At 39.1% G+C, this 19,836-nt stretch overlaps 4 protein-coding genes and 1 pseudogene across 7 annotated transcripts in view; 3 read left to right on the forward strand and 2 right to left on the reverse strand.

Annotated features, from left to right (window-relative positions):
- The window catches only part of LOC141760518 (prostaglandin D2 receptor 2-like), a 117,680-nt gene extending 110,873 nt beyond the window's left edge, over positions 1–6,807 (reverse strand). For 2 of the 4 annotated variants that reach the window (XM_074623378.1, XM_074623380.1), the window contains exons 1-2: positions 6,624–6,807; positions 5,669–5,938 (exon numbers count right to left, since the gene is read on the reverse strand). The gene's annotated coding sequence lies outside the window, so the exon portion shown is untranslated. Of the gene's footprint in view, positions 1–2,782; positions 2,921–5,668; positions 5,939–6,623 lie in introns of those variants that run through there. The other 2 variants (XR_012592386.1, XM_074623381.1) reach the window with 2 other exon arrangements.
- On the forward strand, positions 2,273–4,950 carry LOC141760520 (uncharacterized). Its single transcript, XM_074623385.1, has 5 exons — positions 2,273–2,333; positions 2,470–3,162; positions 3,966–4,088; positions 4,180–4,220; positions 4,488–4,950. The coding sequence occupies exons 1-5, from the start codon at positions 2,279–2,281 to the stop codon at positions 4,599–4,601; spliced, it is 1,026 nt and encodes a 341-aa protein (XP_074479486.1). The 5' UTR covers positions 2,273–2,278; the 3' UTR covers positions 4,602–4,950.
- Positions 6,808–8,127: 1,320 nt separating the features above from the next.
- LOC141760880 (uncharacterized) lies at positions 8,128–10,257 on the reverse strand. The gene is made up of 3 exons (XM_074623975.1): positions 10,152–10,257; positions 9,680–10,048; positions 8,128–8,689 (listed from the first exon to the last, which is right to left on the reverse strand). The coding sequence occupies exons 1-3, from the start codon at positions 10,180–10,182 to the stop codon at positions 8,238–8,240; spliced, it is 852 nt and encodes a 283-aa protein (XP_074480076.1). The 5' UTR covers positions 10,183–10,257; the 3' UTR covers positions 8,128–8,237.
- Positions 10,258–12,517: 2,260 nt separating this feature from the next.
- Positions 12,518–14,814, forward strand: LOC141761042 (uncharacterized). The gene is made up of 5 exons (XM_074624251.1): positions 12,518–12,563; positions 12,732–13,073; positions 13,320–13,430; positions 13,533–13,567; positions 14,624–14,814. The coding sequence occupies exons 1-5, from the start codon at positions 12,518–12,520 to the stop codon at positions 14,744–14,746; spliced, it is 657 nt and encodes a 218-aa protein (XP_074480352.1). The 3' UTR covers positions 14,747–14,814.
- Positions 14,815–16,860: 2,046 nt separating this feature from the next.
- LOC141761051 (uncharacterized) lies at positions 16,861–18,888 on the forward strand (annotated as a pseudogene).
- The last annotated feature ends 948 nt before the right edge of the window (positions 18,889–19,836 follow it).

Here is a 19,836-nt window from a genome sequence, read left to right on the forward strand (position 1 = left end):
TCAACAGATAAAACTGAAACTACATGGTATATAAGGATGGGTGGAAGAATATGTGTTTGTAATTTTAGTAAACTGGCCCTTTAATGTAGCATAGCATAACAGATGCAGACAAAAGAAAATGAAAACATTATTAAGTACTCCTAAAAACGATCCATTCACCCACTTCAGCTGGAAGCTTCACAAAGGACAGGAAACGGAAAAAGCTAAACTTACAACACAAAGTAATCAACAGCAAACAGCAGTACATTAAAAAAAGGGAATCAGCTGAAAACTTTTGTGTCAAAGGTGCAGTCTAGGTGTGCAACGTAAAATGTGTGTGTGCCAAAAGAAAATAATTAATATACAGCATTGGATGCAGATGTAGGCAGAACAAGCTCAAAAATCCCCTCTGGTCTATTAATACCTTCTTCTAACTAGAAATGTAAGCGGAGGGTGCAACCTTTAAACCAGAAGTCTCTCTGCATTTCGCTCTTGTTCTGACGGCTGTGGTGAATACAGTGTGAACTACTGCGAACAGGTTTCCGCTGGTGGAAACTTAAGTCCTAGCTTGAGCACAGGAAGACTGGCCTGTGGTCTGCAGGCCACGACGTATAGCGGCGCAGTCAGAAACCAAGAGCAAAGAGAAGACATTTTAAAGGGGCAGCTGTATGAAATGAGGGTCATGTCTTAAATGCACAGAACATGCTCTGCACACAAATGGGCAATACAAGTCATCACAAGGAAAAAACGGTGTTAAGAATGGTTAACGCTGTAATAATGCAGTGGGAAGTAAGATAAAAAAATCTTCTTATGTTGAGTTAACTACTATTATAACAACTCAATTATTGTAGTGTTTCCAGACTACCCCATTAACTGTATCAACATCTGTGTGTTTTTTAAATACCAGGAAGCCATTGAAAATGATTTGAGACAAACATCACGCACCCTTATGTACAGTTTTTATTGTTCACAAATTTGGCACAAGTTTATTTTTGTGTATTGCATGTCAGTTTTTATTTTTCATTTGCCAGATTAGTAGGCTGCATGTGTTGCGAAATCACGAAAATTCCCTATTGACTGTAGATAGGTATGGATCTATGTGAACACACAATCACATGTCTATTTTTAGTTATACTTGTTAAAGGTGCTAAATGCGAGATTGGGAACATTTCTATTGTCTCCGCATGGCTCTCAGAGTCTCAACATGGCGACGGCTGAGCCGCTGGCTCACAGCCATGGATGTATAAAGAGAACTGGATACAGCGTTGTAGGCGGGCTCCTGTTCATTCCTACGAGAGTTGCTCAGTGGCGCATGAAGCCAAAATGGGTGGACTACCAAGTGCTTAAGTACCCGGATCATCCGGTGATCTTCCACATCCATTTGTCCCATAGAGCAGGCGCAGTAGCGTTTCCTTTAACTCCGCCTCCCAGCCTTCGCTCCAGCCTCGGTCTCGATCTCATTCACATGAACGGAGGAAGGGAAATAACTCTGGATTCGGCTATTAGTGCATTTTACATCTTTTAGGACCTAGAAATTTAAATAAGGGCTATTCAAGTGTTCATACTGAAGTTGATTTACCTAAAATAAAAAAAAATGATCCGCTGAGTTACAGATGTCTCTTTCCCAATGTAAGTCTATGGGAAAAAGTCTTTTTGGGCCCAATGGCGTCATGTGACAGACACGGAAGTTGTAGTACCACCGTTTGGCCACTACAAAAATGAGCTTCAAAGCCCGTCACTCACAGCTAAGGGTGCTAACAGCGCTAAGAGTGAAAACAAAGGCAATACTGTAGACAGAGCTAACAGTGTTTACCTGGGGGGGAACTGGATGGTGGGTGCTACGCTTCCACGACAGCGTCGGTCGGGACGGCGTTATCAGCTGTAACCGCCGTATGATAGCAGTGCAGAGTGGAGGCCATGAGCTAACCAGTGGGGCACGCTCACATGCACTAACATGCACTAAAAATCTGTGCGACGGCCCGGCTATGTCAACAAAGCAAGGAGAAACTCAGATTACCACACGCACAGAGGGAGAGTTCATGCTCTGCTCAGGTAGACATAACTCCTCTATATCTTTACATAGTAAATAGTTGTTTGCTGCTATATTAATGCTCTGGATATCGTAGCTTATAGAGCATCTTAAAAGGACTAACATTGTCAAAATAGGGGCCGCTGAATATGTGTTCACTGCTTCCAAAATAGGACATTCAATCTGATTGGCCAATCAAACACAGTCTCCTCTGTTAAGAGTGGAAGACATACAGAGATACGATTCATTCACCACAGCATTTGAAGCACGATGACACCTCCAAACTTTGCTTGGTACATCACATGTCTGTTTGTGGCAAATATGGGTAAGTTGTGTTTGTTACTGCTTATTTTTTACCCCAAACTATGACCATGTTTGTTTGTAACATGTTTGCATGCATTCTTTACATATTAGCGTTAAATTACTTGTGTATTTACTTTGTCTCTTAATTTTCTCCTCAGCTCGTACGGCAACTTTAGAACAATCATCATTACATTTTCAATCAGATAATGTTGGGGAAAGTGTGACTCTGCCATGCGTCTGTGAAGATAAAGCTGCGGTGATGTTTTACTGGTATAAACAAACTCTGGGACAGAAACCAAAGCCGGTGTCTACATTCTATGTGCATAATAATAACGGCACCTTTAATGATGAATTTAAGAACAATCCACGTTTCTCACTGGATACTAAAAACGGTAAAAATCACTTGAAGATTTCAGATCTGCAAATTTCAGACTCAGCTTCTTACTACTGCGTAGGGAGCAATTTAATTAGCTTTGAATTTTGCGAGGGCGCTACGGTCAGTGTAAAGGGTTCAGGTCTGAACATCCCAGCTTTTGTCCAGCAGTCAGAATCTGAGACCATCCAGCCAGGAGGCTCTAAGACTCTGAACTGTACAGTACACACTGGGACCTGCGATGGACAACACAGTGTTTACTGGTTCAGAAACTCTGAAGAATCTCATCCAGGACTCATCTACACCCATGGAGGCAGGAATGATCAGTGTGAGAAGAAACCCAACACACAAACACACACCTGTGTCTACAACCTGCCAGTGGATAGCCTGGATCCGTCTCATGATGGGACCTACTACTGTGCTGTTGCCTCATGTGGACACATACTGTTTGGAGACAAGATCAAGCTGGACTCTGACGGTAAGTTAATGTCTAGCAGGGGTTGTTTCATTTAATAAATAGTGATGATAACTACTTAAAGGATAGGTTTGCTCACATGCCAATAGGAATTACTGGTCACTGTAATCACTATTTATGTTTATAGTGGCCATGAAGCATTTCCTCCACTGTGGGAGACAAGAGACAAAATCTACAGTCCTTTTAGCATGCAAATATATATTCCAAAGTTTAGCCAAAGCTAATATGAGGCATCAGCATTCTGAGTTAGCCAGATGAAGTGGATATATTTGTTCTGCTAGCATCTCTTTGGTGCAAGTCAGCAAGGAAATCCTTTCCATGGAAAAACAAAGAGAGGATTTTGAACTAAAAATACTAATATTGGAAGATGGACGGGGGATTTTGTCCCCTAGTTTTTAACAGCAGTAGTGCTAGGACGAATTCTTCACTGGCCGTGAACCGTTGATCAACATGTCTTTCAATTGGCATCTGAGTATTTGGAAGCAACCCAGTCACCAGAATAAAAACGTTGGCACCGTACGTTTCTGCAAACCACAGATACGTTGAATTTCTGTATTTCTGAACCAAAAATCCATTTCCTATCAACATTTCTACATTGTGTGTACATAGGACTGCACAATTAATTGAATATTAATCGCTATCACGATTTTGGCTTCCGACAATTAAATGAACATGATCGTACAAATGGGCATGTTATTATTGTTTTTTCAGATATAATTGAAAAAAAAAAAACCTAATCCTTTAATCAACATTAAGAAAAACATCTAAAAGCCCTGTACTGTCTCCTGGTGTGTGTCTCTCTGCAGATAAGGTGGACTCTCTTGCCTTGGTGTATATCTTGAGTGGAGCTTTGGGATTCACTATCATCCTGGTTGTTTTACTGGCTCTCTTAGTGTACAAGATGAACCAAAGAAACCGCCAATGTATAGGTAACCGTTACTCTTTGAATCTGACAGCAAGTATTGAGTGCATATTGTATTTGAATAACATCAGGACTTTCATTTTGTGTGTCACAACCAGATAACGGAACATTTTCAGCGACTTCTACTCCAAATACAGCGGTAAGTATCATTTTCTATTGAAAAATAAACTATTCGCACGGCAATATCTTTATTTTTCTTTACGTGTCGGTTGCTGCTATGACTTAACTTATTGTCAAGTTGTCACAACTTATATTGAAAACTTGACTGTATGTGTCTTGACAAATGTTCACACAAATGATTAATTTGAGAGCATGGATTCGTTTTTTTTATCCATGACACCTGCCAGGTCTCTCTTGTGCTGTATCGTTTATAATAGCAATTAATCATTTTATATTTTGTCACCAGTTATGTCAAGACGCAGAGAACCTTCATTATGCTGCTTTAAGCAACGGCAACAGGTCAAGAAGACAGAGGGACAACACCATGACTGAATGTGTGTACTCCGATGTAAGGCAGTAGCGCTGGACTAACCCGGTCTCACGGGAAGGCGTATAAATACCACGACATTACATGGACGTTCACTCATGTAACTTACAAAACCAAAACACCAGTCAACAACGGTCTCGAACACGAGTCACCTGGTTCAAACTCCGGTGTTTGTTGGGCCCATCCACGTCCCCACCTGCCCATCATAAGTGGTCTTTCTCGCTTTTTATATTACGTTGCTAACTCTTACCGTAGCGTTTATACGATGATGCATTTACATTGCAGTCAATACAGGATACACGGCTTACAAATGACGTGCGAAGGGGCTGGGACATGTTTCTGTGCTTTGTTTCTGTACCAAAAAAAAATTGTAACACGAACGCTTCAATAAATATAAAGGCTTGTCTTGCAATAAAAGCTCTTCTACTGAAAAAACACTTCTCTTCCTTCAGAGGGTTTCACTGACTGTCATTGTACGACTTGTTGCCAAAGTTAAAAGCACTCACACCTCTGCGGTGCTGGTAGGGTTGGCTACACTGACATTTTCCATAAATCTAACACGCCCTGCATCATTGACATCAAATGTGTATATACATATAGGCCAAAGCCACCACAGAACACTCTTTGTAGGTAAGAAGCTTTTTGCAGTAAACAGAAAAGAGAAGAGATCTCAGACCCTCTCGTGTCTTTATCTTTGTCTCTGTGGTTAGAGGCAGGATGTTTCCACATCACTGTTTCTCAATTCTTCTGCCCTATATACTAAGGTGGGTTTGTTTTGCGTGACAAGCACTGCTCATTAATGTTACTATGTTTCGCCTTTCCCCGACGTGATGTAATTAGATGGAAAAAGAGTCCAGTCATAAAAAAAAGCTTTGAATCTCAGCTATAGATCCTATGCAGATTTTTGACAGAAATAATATTTAGAAGCAGAGATGCTACAATGTTAGTGTAAGTACTGCATTGAAATTGTAATTTAAAGGGGAACCCATGAAGTTCAGTTAGATCATGAGCCGATGTGATCTCATGGGAAGGTGTATAAACAGCCCTTAATCATGAAAGCCGAGGCTGGCATGGTAAAGTGAATCAAACCCATGGCTTACCTTTTAGATGAGTTTCAGGGGGCGGCTGTTGGTGCTGAACCTCCAGAGAGCTGTGTCCTTCCACACAGTTTCGGGTTAAAAAGTCCCTCTCAAACGCAAGCTGAACCAACCGGGCCTGTCTTTTTTTGTGGAGTAATAGCATCTGTGGTCCCCAAAAGTTCAATCAAATCCCCAAATCTCGCTCCACCGCATCTTACCAGTTAACGCAGGGGTCAGCAACCTGCAGCTCCGGAGCCACATGTGATTCTTCAGCTCCTCTCCAGTGGCTCCCTGTGGGTTTATAAAGATGGAAATTAATAACTGTTTTTTTCTTTACATTTCCATTTTTATTTATCATTGTTGTAGGTCTAAGGTACGACGGAGTATTACGGACACATTGAGGAAAAAAAAGAAATCTGAGATTTTGAGAATAAAGCCGTAATATTATAAAGTAGTCATATTACGTGTTATTTTCTTTTTTTCTCGTAAAGTTATGACTTTATTTTCGTAATATTACGACTTTTTTTCTCGTAAAGTTATGACTTTATTTTCGTAATATTATGACTTTTTTCTCGTTAAGTTATGACTTTATTTTCGTAATATTATGACTATATTCTCGTAAAGTTATGACTTTATTCTCATAATATTATGACTTTTTTCTCGTTAAGTTATGACTTTATTTTCGTAATATTATGACTATATTCTCGTAAAGTTATGGCTTTATTCTCATAATATTACAACTTTTTTTCTCGTAAAATTATGACTTTATTCTTGTAATATTACAACTTTATTCTCGTAAAGTTATGGCTTTATTCTCGTAATATTACAACTTTTTTTCTCAAAATGATGACTTTATTCTGTAAATCTCAGATGTTTTTTCCCTCAATGTGACCCTAACACTCTGTATTACATTGTCTCTTTGGCCCTCACTGCATTAGACTTATATACTATATACTTAGACTATAAACTGTGTTACCTTCATCACAATGTGACGGTGCTCGGCGCATTTGCTCCCTCTTCTGTAGGTAGAGTAGATGGAGGACGAGGCGTCGAATAAGCAGCACCGTGTAGCCATGTGTTCTTATATCCATGTGGAAGTGGAGTCTGATAACCGTTAGCTCTCACTGGAAAACATATTTACCTTCTGCGCGCTTGTCTTGACGGCATGACGACATAGGTCAAAGGTCAAAGGTCAAGCACCTGACCAATGAGCACACTTCCTCAAATGTGACCTTTTTATTATTATTTTATTTTGGGAGATTCGAATTTCTTTTTTTCATTTAGCCAAATTGTTTTCACTTTTAATATGATACGTATTAATTAATAAAACGCAAAGGTTGGCGTCTGTACTTTTTCACATCCTGCTTTATATATACTATAGACTTTTATTTTAATATTGTAAACAATACGAAGAACAATTAAATCAATAAATAGGTAAACAATACATATAAATGAAATAAAGGGATAAATAAAAACAAACAATAAAATTAAATAAATAAATAAAAGTAACATAAAAAACTAAACATGCCAGGGGTTATTATAAATAATTAAATAAATAATAGTAACTTAAGTAAAGCATTAAAATGGGGGCACAAACTCACTGCTTTACTAGCCTTTTTGTTTTTTGCAGAGGATATTGTCTTAATGTATAGCTCCATTTCTTTCTTGAAAACATTAAAGTGAAGTTTAACTCTCGCAAATTTGCATTTATATATTGCATATATATATAAGTTTACATAGTTGTAGTATGAAAAGGATGTGGTTTATTATTTATATATTTATTATTTTAATTAATATTTTTCAAATACCTAAGTAAAAAAAAAACATTAATTAAAAAATATAAATACATTTATATTTATAAATATATATATATATATATAATATATATATATATATATTATATATATAGGCATATCTTGAATATCAATCAAATTTGATCACAAAAAAAATAATATTTGTTGTGTGTCCTCATGTACATTCGCTGAACAAAACATAAGAGCGAGAACATTAATCTGTATATTTTCTGTGGTGTGTTATGTTCCATGACATCTCAGCTTCACAACAGGCCACACCGTTCATAGTCGGCGTCTTTTTATAGCAATGTTGTGGTCGGCAGTAAAAGAAGAGAACTTTCTATACATTGGTAGAGTGAGTGTGATGCCTATATAGGACCCTGCGCTCTCTTTGTGTTTGTGTGTAGGTGGTTTCAAGCAGGATGTCCTCATTTTGTTGCGAGGGACCTGTGTAACTCCACCCCTGAGGCTTTCAACAGATCACATGACGCGTCTATCTTTGTGATCAAACTATGTGTTTAGAAGCAGCAGCTCATTGATGTTCCACAACACAGCGGGTGTCTCTGTGGTTAGAAAAACCTGAACAAAGTTTACGGTTAGATTAGACAATAGAATCAAAGTATACTCACTGCTTTGATTTCTTTTTAGTGTTCACAAATGAATTGTACGCTTTACTTATATCTGCACCAACAAACACAGTTGCTTTTATTAAGAAAAGTGTAATACAGCCAAACAATGTGTATCTAACAATCATACTGTAACAGAGATTCATGAACATTTTGAGCCAAACTCTGACTTCACCTCCGCTTACTGATATAAACCGAGAAACAAATAGTTACAAAGAACAAGACGATCCCAGCTCTAATGATGGAGAGCCAGACGAAGATTTTCATCTGTGCCTCTTGGTCTGCACCATCACCGTGGACGAGCAGCTTGCTTCCTTCACCGAGCAGCACCTCCCCGCAGGAGGCCACGGCACAGTAGTAGGTTCCAGCATCAGAGGAGCTCAGGTTCATCTTCTGCAAATGGTACAAGCAGCTCTGTGAAGGAGAACCCGGCGGCGTGGGGACGCGTTTGCACCGATCCCCGTGTGCGTGAAGGATCCCTTGGCGAGATCCGTGTCGGAACCAGTAAACGCTGTGTTCTCCATCACAGGTCCTAGTGTGTACGGTGCAGTTGAGAGTCACAGAGCCTCCTGGCTGAATGGTCTCAGATACCGGCCTCTGGACTATTTCTTTGAGGTTGGTTCCTACAATCCACACGGGAAAAACATTATAAAAAAACGTATATGTTTAGGTCATATAATTTTTCTTTATTTTTAATGGATTTAATATGAGAATTAGCCTTTTTTAACAGTTATTTTTCTGTCAAATTTAACGTGATAACACGTTAACGCAAATTTGTTTTAAGGCCACTAATTTCTTTAACACATTAACGCAACTTGCAATTTTTAGGCTGTGGCGGCTCATTGAAGATACTGGCATCATATGAAACTATAAAACCTAAGGAATCCATTGGTACCAACCATGTCATACTAGATTGTCGTAAAGGAGGCTTAATAACGCTCTAAACTTACACTCAATTTTGGCGAGGAAAAACTGGCATGGCCATTTTCAAAGAGGTCCCTTGACCTCTGACCTCAAGATATGTGAATGTAAATGGGTTTTATGGGTACCCACGTGTCTCCCCTTTACAGACATGCCTGCTTTATGATAATCAAATGCAGTTTGGGGCAAGTCATAGTCAAGTCAACACACCGACACACTGACAGCTGTTGTTGCCTGTTGGACTTGAGTTTGCCATGTTATGATGATTTGAGCATATTTGTTTATGGTAAGTGCAGAACCTGTGAGGGGTTCTGGACAATATTTGTCATTGTTTTGTGTTGTTAATTGACTTCTAATAATAAATATATACACACATTTGCATAAAGCAGCATATTTGTCCAATCCCATGTTGATAAGAGTATTAAATACTTGACAAATCTCCCTTTAAGGTACATTATGAACAGATAAAAAATGTGCGATTAACTATTTTAATGGATAGGCAGCCCTAGAGTACATATATGAAAACTGATAAGCCTTATGAACAATATATTTAAAATTGATATGACTAAATCTATGAAGCATTATATCATCTGTATTGCACATTTACTTGTTTAAACACTTACGGTCTTAATCTCCAGCAACTTGTGCATTTCATCTAAAGTCAAAACCAATGAAAAATTAAAGCCCAATACCTTTGACGCTTAGAAAGACCCCCTCTCCAAATTCCACTATGTTGGAGTGTGAGCTTCCACATAAGTATGTGGCTGAATCTGAGACGTGGAGGTCAGAGATGTGTAAATGATTCACCCCTATCTTCCTTTGCACGGAGAACCGGGGGTTCTTTTCCATCCAGGTGTAGACTTTGGATGGTTCATCAAACTTGTAAACAATAGACAGCAGCTCAGGTCCACCTCCTAAGGCTTGTCGGTACCAGGAGAAGTGCATCGCCACTTGGCTGCCGCCGTGAAAGCAATGTAAAGTCACATTGTCCCCAACACTGGCGGATACAACCCCAGTGACCTGCTTGACTGCTGCCGACTGGATCACCGCCGACAGGTAAACTGGGTCAAAAAGAGATAATATTATAGAAGCATAAGCTGACATTTCATTTTTAGCCTTAATTGAAATAATACAGAGAGAATATTGTACATTAAAGAGACTTACAGACTCCACAGAGGATCATATACAGGTGCATCGTCTCAGAGGTGTCAAGAAATGAAGGTTTTGAGCGAAAGAGCAGACACCAGCCTAGAAATGTGGTTACGTTTGATTGGTCGCTAAGAGGGTCAAAATGTGTGACATTTCAAACATCCGCCTCGGCCTCAGTGGAAAATTAATTAACATAACAGGAATAGAAAACATGAAAAAAGCAGTTTATTTTAAGATTCTCATGCGGCAAACTGTCAAGTTAGACAATTACACTGTTTGCTATACAAATATAGCACCAAAGAATTGAAACTTATGAACTTATAACAGTAATATTTTAAACACATTTTCCTCTCCTGATTGGAGAATAGTGTAATTTGTGTAAAAGAAAGGGTACTTTTTGGTCTTTTTTACAGTAAGAGGGCTTTAAAGAGTGGCTATGAGGCTTCATGAAACATTATATTTGCTCCAATTACAATTATTATACTTGTTTATTATTTATTTTTGTGAATATTTTGTGACATAAAACTGATTTGTTTTCATTCCTGGACACATATATAATATTTATAATATTTTCGAAATATACTGTAAAGTATACTCTGTCTGATATGGTTTGGTTTTGATTCGACAAAGAAGTCCAATAGAGTTAAAAAATGATTAAAATTGCATCTACTATTTACGCCATCTTCTCTCAGAATCTATGAAGTTGCAAATATTTTATATTTCAAATGTTTAACTGCTGGACGCAGGGTGTCTCCTACTTCAAGAGTATGTGCGCCGGAGGTTTCAAGTTTCCACATCACACTTGTGTAAGTTACACATTTGACCACATTGACTCTCAAATTTGTTGTGATGTCACAAATTCCTGCTCGTACGTACTTTCTTTAAACTTAAACTGAGATTTAAGGTGAGCACATACTACAGTTTTAACAGACAGAAAGACATTTACTAACTGCATGATGCAGGGTTGTAGACAGAGATCTGTAGTACCACCTAGAGGGGACTAGTTGAACAATATGTGTTGAGCAGGAGTCTGGTAACTCAAGAAGAGGGAGGATGGCAATGTGCACATGAGCAGCGGCTCCTCTGATCTGATAAAAGAAGCTGTAGGTAAAGTGCGTTTTGTTCTACCCATGTGGTCAACACATCCCTCTGTCACTGGTTTTGGATTTGACAGACTCAACTCAGGAGAGTTTATGGCAATACATCTCTAGCTCCATCACGAAATGTAGAGTTTCCGCTTGTTACATGCACAGTACCTTTTCAAAATAAACTTCAATGTTCAAAGGAAACAGTTTCCGCTCATAACATGTATGGTGTCTTTTCAAAATAAACTTCCGTGTTTACAGGAAACATACAGTTTCCGCTCATTACATGCATAGTGTCTTTTCAAAATAAACTTCCATGTTCACAGGAAACGTAGAGTTTCCGCTTGTTACACGCACAGTGCCTTTTCAAAATAAACTTCAATGTGCACAGGAAACAGTTTCCGCTTGTTACATGCATGGTGTCTTTTCAAAATAAACTTCCATGTTCACAGGAAACGTAGAGTTTCCGCTTGTTACATGCACAGTGCCTTTTCAAAATAAACTTCAATGTGCACAGGAAACAGTTTCCACTCGTTACATGCATAGTGCCTTTTCAAAATAAACTTACGTGCTCACAGGAAACATACAGTTTCCGCTTGTTACATGCATAGTGTCTTTTCAAAATAAACTTCCAACGTAGGTTTACTTAGTTTTAAGTTAACTTGGTTAGGTTTAGGCAAAAATATTGCTTAGTTAGGTTGAGGAAAAGATCGTGGTTTGGGTTAAAATGAGTACTTTGTTATGTAAAATAAGTATGCTTGTTACGTAACTTGGCGTTAGTTAAGTATGTACGTTACGTAACAAAATTAAGGTAAAATAAGTCAACGTTGATTTAGTTTCACACGGGACACGAACAGCGTTACAAGGATATTCCGCGTGTCATGAGAACGCATTTCAGCCTTTTCCGCGTTCAACAAAACTACAGTAAAGGGCGCACAAAACCACTTAGTTAGGTTTAGGAAAAACATCATGGTTGGGCATAAAACAAGTACGTAAACGAAGTAAAATACGTACGGAAACAACATAACAGAAGTACCAAAAACACGTCACAAACGTCTAATAACTTAACTAACGTAGCACCGGTCTCCTTGTTGAAAGTCCAGTGTTTGTTGGACCCATGAATAATAACAAACATGTGATTTATGCTTGTCTGCCAAATAAGACTGCTCAAATTGCATGTGGTAGATATTTCTGACTGAGCTTCCTTTCATGAACTACTCAAAACCCGCCCCTTTCCAATGAATGCCCCTTTACAGTGATATAAACTGCCCTTGCTGTGACACGGTTAAACGCACAATGGAGAGCTTCACCTTAATAACAGCTTTGCTCCTCTGCAGCCTCAGTAAGTACTGATATTGGACTATTTTGAGCAGCAAATACAACTCTAATCTCTCTTTTATACAGAAACTCACCTTTATCTTTTTACTTGCAAATGAGTTAGTATTGAACTAATTTAGATGTTTTGATAGCTGAGGACTAAATCTGTTGATGTCTCTGCTGTTTGTTTCAGGCTGGATCTCCGTCTCTGGTTCTGAGTCTCAGACTGTGGAGGTTCAGTCTGGTGATGAAGTCACACTGACGTGCACCAACATTACCAGCGGTCCAGGTCAGACGGAGTGGTTCAGACTGATCAACAGAACCAAGCCCAGCTGCATCTCCTCAAAGTACAAGTCTGATGATGAAGCTGCGTATTGTGTTGGATTTAAAAATGGATTTGAAATGAGCTCCAACAACTCCACTGTCTTTCTTAAAATCAAGCGATTGGATTTATCTGACTCTGGAGTGTATTTCTGCGGATTCTACGTGGACCAACATACCGTCATTGGCGATGCAACAATTTTAATTGTTCAAGGTAAGACTGTCATATTTACAGTACATCTCACATTTATTGCATCAAAACAGTATAAAGACAAATAAGAAACCAATACGTGTCAAAAAATGTTTTTTTAAAGGTGATGGTGAATCTGATGGTAAAGTGGATTTTAAGGCTGGAAGTAAGATTCTCCTTTTTCATTGTGCAAGTTACCACCGAGCCAGTAATTTCAATCTTAACCACGCCTTTAAAAAATAGAGTCTAATTCTATAATCGTTCTTGTAGAGGAGTTTGATGGAACGGCAAACCTAATGAGTTTGATCCTGGGTGGTCTGACCGTTTCCCTCACCATAGTCGTCGTTGTTCTGGCTGTTAAAGTCAGGAAACTTCAGACAGGTACAGCAGATTTAGAATTTGTTACACATGATGGAAAAATCTAAATCACAGTATATGATCAGTAATAATGAACTAATCACACTTTCGTCTTTTGCCATTTAGCTGTGAATGAGGAGCCGCAGGCAGAAAGAAACAAGGTGAACTCACCATTTACTTAAATAAAATTGTGTTATGGTTTTAAAGTTGCATTTAAACACATGATATGTCTGTTAATGATCTTTGTCCCGAGTTTTAACAGTTGAGGTTCATTAACTTTAATTTAATCTCAATCTAATTTTTTTGTGAAGAAAGAGTTTCCGCCATGCCGTTACATACAGTTACAAAACTGTTATTTAAAAATGTTTAATATCACCAATCATTTTTAGTTCTGTTGATGAGCTTTTGTCATACAATCTGGCCAATACCCTATTGTTTGAACAACTTTCAATCAGTAAACAGAATTTTTCCTATTTTTAATGTAAAGGGCGGATCCATTATTTTTGTTTGTTTAAGGTTTTTATATCATCCTGTAGCTTCCCAGTGGTGTTACTTATGTATCCAAATCTGAACAATCAAATTTTGGTCAAAGTACGTATGTTTCAGCGTCAACATGCTATTTTCCCAAGCCCTTCTAAAGACTTTTTCCCCTGTGACCTGACGTAGGTTTCTTCATGATGACACTGCTACATGTACAGTATATATACATCCTTATAGTCAGCGTATTAACGTTACATACAGTAACTTAGATGACGGTTGGCACGCTCCAAGCTTGGAGAAGCAGACAGGAGTACCGGCACAGAAGCTAAGCAATGTACTGCTGTGTGAAAGCCACGTTAGTTTGGCGCTGAAAGTCACACAATAACACAAACAAACTAACCGATCGATGCAGCGATAGACCAGCAACTCCTGTGATCTGCGAGGTAAAATTACTGTTTTTGTGAATGGAGTATGGTGGCTTTGAAGAGAGCAATATAACGGCTTCAGCTTCCCGTCGGAAAGGGACTCCATTCAAGAAAACAGTAATTTCACCTTGCAGATCGTGGGAGCATACATACAACTCCTAAGGTTCCTAAATCCTATGTTTAAATGATTCCTTTGTGGAACAACCCACAAATACAGATTTTTGGAAGACTCAGCTGTGTGTGTGTGTGTGTGTGTGTGTGTGTGTGTGTGTGTGTGATACCGTATGTGACTCTAAATACTCTGAATTACAGAATATGGGCTCAGATGAACTGAACTACGCAGCTCTAAGTTTCCAGGCAAAGCCAAAAAGAAGCCGCAGGCCTGCACCTGAGAGAGAGATGGAGCCACATGTTGTGTACGCTGCCACCAGATAGACCCAGGAAGCAACAGAAACTCATGCTTTATGTCATTAATCTTATTAGTTGCTAGTCTAATTAGCTGTTCGTGGGGTGATTCAATGGAAAGAAATACATTTAAAATAATGTCTCTGTATTTTCTCGCTCATGATTCTTTCACTTTCTCTCTCGTGTCTATATTTCTTATTTTTTTCTGAGAGGACAAGAGTGTGCTTAATGTGTGATGGAGGACTCAGAAAGGACACTGATGACTTCAAACTTACTTGGTCTGTGGACGGAGGAGGGAGTGGCGTACACATCACTTGTTTGACAGGAAGAGACACAGTGTGGTCTGAGAACTACTGTGGTGAAAATCATGAGGCATTTGAAGTCAAAGCTCTGTGGAAACTATAAAAAGAACGTGTGAAAACTGCCCTACGACAAAATGAAACTAGCTGCTGTACATGTATGTAGACCTTTTGGAGAAATAGTGGAGCAATAAAAACAGTATAGACCAGCCAACCTGGGTTGTCAAACATTTTCTGAGTCAAGTATAAAGTCTCCACCACATGCAGTCTTCAGCAGTGACCATAAACATTAACAGAACTGATATTCTCAAAAACAAGAATAACCATCCCTTAAAACATGTATACCAATCTCTTCTGACGTTGTTGAATCACTCCACTCCTCATCACTTCACACAAACTTATTTAACTGCTTTACTTGCTCACACACCACATCAACATCTGGATTCAAAAAGGAGCAGCCCACAGGAGACCGGAGGCCTGCATTACGAAGCAGGATTTAGGGTTAGCGAGGTCACTTTAGGGTTAACCTTCAGGGTTTTCCGTCCTACGACGGTGGTTCACTTCTTTACCGGGATAGATGGCCATGGTAACTGATGCTGAACACCTAACCTGCTCCGGAGCAGGTTATGTTCCAGATAAGAGATCAAAAGCACCGCCTACTGACCAATCAGAGCTCGGTGCGCAGATCGTATGATATTATTACACAAATATGAAGAAGTTACAGTCATAATCCAGACTAAAAACAACACAGCTTAAACTGACAAATGCAGGAAGGACAGCTGGCTGTATGTTGTGGGTGTTTACCGCTTTGAATTATGTTTTTATATTTATTTTTTTACTTGTTCTCAAGTCCGTTTCACACCGCCGGAGTCGGAGACATAGCTGAAAGAGGGCTGAAATATTCATACACGCCACATTGGGCGAAATGAAGTGTATTTTATTCATCCGTTATCCTCTTAAAGCTTTTTATAATATCACTGCCCCATGTGTTTAACTTCTTCGTATTTGTGTAATATTATAGTTTGTAAAATGTGCCGCTCGAAGAAGGCTAAATAACGCTCGAAACATTCATACATTTTTGGCGAGGAAAAACAGGCATTGCCATTTTCAAAGGGGTCCCTTGACCTCTGACCTCCAGATTTGTGAATGAAAATGGGTTCTCTTTGTACCCACGAGTCTCCCCTTTACAGACATGCCCACTTTATGGTAATCACATGCAGTTTGGGGACAAGTCATAGTCAAGTCAGCACACCGACACACTGACAGCTGTTGTTGCCTGTTGGGCTGCAGTTTGCCATGTTATGATTTGAGCACATTTTGTATGCTAAATGCAGTACCTGTGAGGGTTTCTGGACAATATTTGTCATTGTTCTGTGTTGTTAATTGATTTACAATAATAAATATTTACATACATTTGCATAAAGCAGCATATTTGCCCACTCCCAAAACACAAATCTAAAACAGTGCATCCGGACATCGCAGCATCAAGCATAAAAATATTACGCGACAGGTGCGTCGCTTTGTTTTCTTGTCATATTTCATACAGTATGTCATACCAGAGTAGACTGTTAAGGGTTAGGTGAGGATGCTTTCAGTGACAGCTGTAGGAGTCGTGTTGTTTAAGCATCTATAATTCTTTGTGGCCCCTTTTGTTTCAAATAGCGTCTGACACAGATATAACTTTGACTCTCCTACCACCAAACTTTCCTGTGAAGTCATATTTCAAAGTTTTTGCATTCGGGTAAAGGTGAGCAGCAAGATGAAAAACAAACCCCGCCTCTCTAAACCCTTTTATAAGAGCTCAGCGGTATAAACTATCCCTGCAGTGACGCGATTAAACGCACAATGAGGAGCTTCACCTTGATAACAGCTTTACTTCTCTGCAGCCTCAGTAAGTACTGACACCAAACCATGTAACCAGTAACCCACCAGAATATGAACTTGCAAATTAGAACTGAATATATTCTTGTTGTTGTTGTCTTATTACAGTAACTGTTGCATTACAAGCTTAGGGTTGTTTGTTTCAGGCTCCATCTCAGGTTCTGAGTCTCAGACTGTGGAGGTTCAGTCTGGTGAAGAAGTCACACTGACGTGCAACAACATTTCCAGCAGTCCAACTCATCTGGAGTGGTTCAGACTGATCAACAGAACCAAGCCCAGCTGCATCTCCTCTATGTACTGGTTTGATGGTGAAGCTAGATTCTGTGTTGGATTTCAAAAGGGATTTGAAATGAGCTTCAACAACTCCACTGTCTTTCTTAAAATCAAGCGAGTGGATTTATCTGACTCTGGACTGTATTTCTGTGGATTCTACGAGGACGCACATATAGTCATTGCCGATGCAACGCATTTAATCGTTCAAGGTAAGAATGTCATATTTACATACATCTCACATTTATTGCATTAAAACAGCATAAAGACAAATAAGAAACCAATACAATATTTATTTATTTTTTAAAGGTGATGGTGAATCTGATGGTAAAGTGGATTCAAAGTCTGAAAGTAAGATTCTCCTTTTTTCATTGTGCAAGTTACCACCGAGCCAGTAATTTCAATCTTAACCACGTCTTTAAAAAATAGAGTCTAATTCTATCATCGTTCTTGTAGAGGAGTTTGATGTAACGGCAAACCTAATGAGTTTGATCCTGGGTGCTCTGACTGTTTCCCTCACCATAGTCGTCGTTGTTCTGGCTGTTAAAGTCAGGAAACTTCAGACAGGTACAGCAGATTTAGAATTTGTTACACATGATGGAAAAATCTAAAGCAAAGTATCTGATCAGTAATAATGAACTAATCACACTTTCATCTTCTGCCATTTAGCTGTGAATGAGGAGCCGCAGCCAGAAAGAAACAAGGTGAACTCACCATTAACTTAAATAAAACTGTGTTATGGTTTTAAAGTTGCATTTAAACACACAATATGTCTGTTAATGTTTTTTGTCCCGAGTTTTAACAGTTAAGGTTCATTAACTTTAATTTAATCTCAATCAAATTTTTTTGTCAAGAAAGAGTTTCCTTCATGCCGTTACATACAGTTACAAAACTTTTATTTAAAATGTTTTAGTATAACCAATCAATTTTAATTCTGTTGATGAGCTTTTGTCATACAATCTGGCCAATATCCTATTGTTTGAACAACTTTCAATCAGTAAACAGAATTTTGGTCAAACTATGTATGTTTTAGCGTCAAATGCTATTTTCCCAAGCCCTTCTAAAAATGTTTTCCCATGTGACCTGACATATGTCTCAGCATGATGACGATGCTACATATACAGTATATATACATCCTTATGTTCCGATATTAACATTACAAACAGTAACTTAGATGGTGGTCAAGCTAAGCAATGTACTGCTGTGTGAACGCCACTTTAGTTTGGCGCCGAAAGTCACACAATAACACAAACAAACTAACCGATCGAGCAGCGATAGACCAGCAACTCCTGTGATCTGCGAGGTAAAATTACTGTTTTTGTGAATGGAGTCTGGTGGCTTTGAAGACAGCAATATAACGGCTTCAGCTTCCCGTCGGAAAGGGACTCCATTCAAGAAAACAGTCATTTTACCTTGCAGATCGTGGGAGCATACATACAACTCCTAAGGTTCCTAAATCCTATGTTTAAATGATTCCTTCGTGGAACAACTCACAAATACAGATTTTCGGAAGACTCAGCTGTGTGAGTGTGTGTGTGTGTGTGTGTGTGTGTGTGTGTGAGAGATACCATATGTGACTCTAAATACTCTGAATTACAGAATCTGGGCTCAGATGAACTGAACTACGCAGCTCTAAGTTTCCAGGCAAAGCCAAAAAGAAGCCGCAGGCCTGCACCTGAGAGAGAGATGGAGCCACATGTTGTGTACGCTGCCACCAGATAGACCCAGGAAGCAACAGAAACTCATGCTTTATGTCATTAATCTTATTAGTTATTAGTCTAATTAGCTGTTCGTGGGGTGATTCAATGGAAAGAAATACATTTAAAATAATGTCTCTGTATTTTCTCGCTCATGATTCTTTCAGCTGTCTCGTGTCTATATTTCTTATTTTTTTTGGAGAAGAAAAGAGTGTGCTTAATGTGTGATGGAGGACTCAGAAAGGACACTGATGACTTCAAACGTACTTGGTCTGTGGACGGAGGAGGGAGTGGCGTACACATCACTTGTTTGACAGGAAGAGACACAGTGTGGTCTGAAAACTACTGTGGTGAAAATCATGAGGCATCTGAAGTCAAAGCTCTGTGGAAACTATAAAAAGAAAGTGTGAAAACTGCCCTACGACAAAATGAAACTAGCTGCTGTAAATGTATCTAGACCTTTTGGAGGAATATTGAAGGAATAAAATAAACATTAGCCAACCTGGGTTGCCAAACATTGTCTGAGTCAAATATAAAGTCTCCACAACAGGAAGTCTTCAGCAGTGACCACAAACATCAACATAACTGATATTCTCACAAACAAGAATAACGCTCCCTTAAAACATGTATACCAATCTCTTCTGACGTTGTTAAATCACTCCACTCCTCATCACTTCACACAAATTTCTTATTTAACTGCTTTACTTCCTCACACACCACATCTACATCTGGATTAAAAACGGAGCAGCCCACAGGAGACCGGAGGCCTGTACTACGAAGCAGGATTTAGGGTTAGCGAGGCCACTTTAGGGTTAACCTTCAGGGTTTTCAGTCCTACGACGGTGGTTCACTTCTTACCGAGATAGATCACCATGGTAACTGATGCTGAACACCTAACCTGCTCCGGAGCAGGTTATGTTCCAGATAAGAGATCAAAAGCACCGCCTACTGACCAATCAGAGCTCGGTGCGCA

The sequence above is a fragment of the Sebastes fasciatus genome, chromosome 22 (assembly GCF_043250625.1).
Source record: "Sebastes fasciatus isolate fSebFas1 chromosome 22, fSebFas1.pri, whole genome shotgun sequence".
Taxonomy (NCBI): domain Eukaryota; kingdom Metazoa; phylum Chordata; class Actinopteri; order Perciformes; family Sebastidae; genus Sebastes; species Sebastes fasciatus.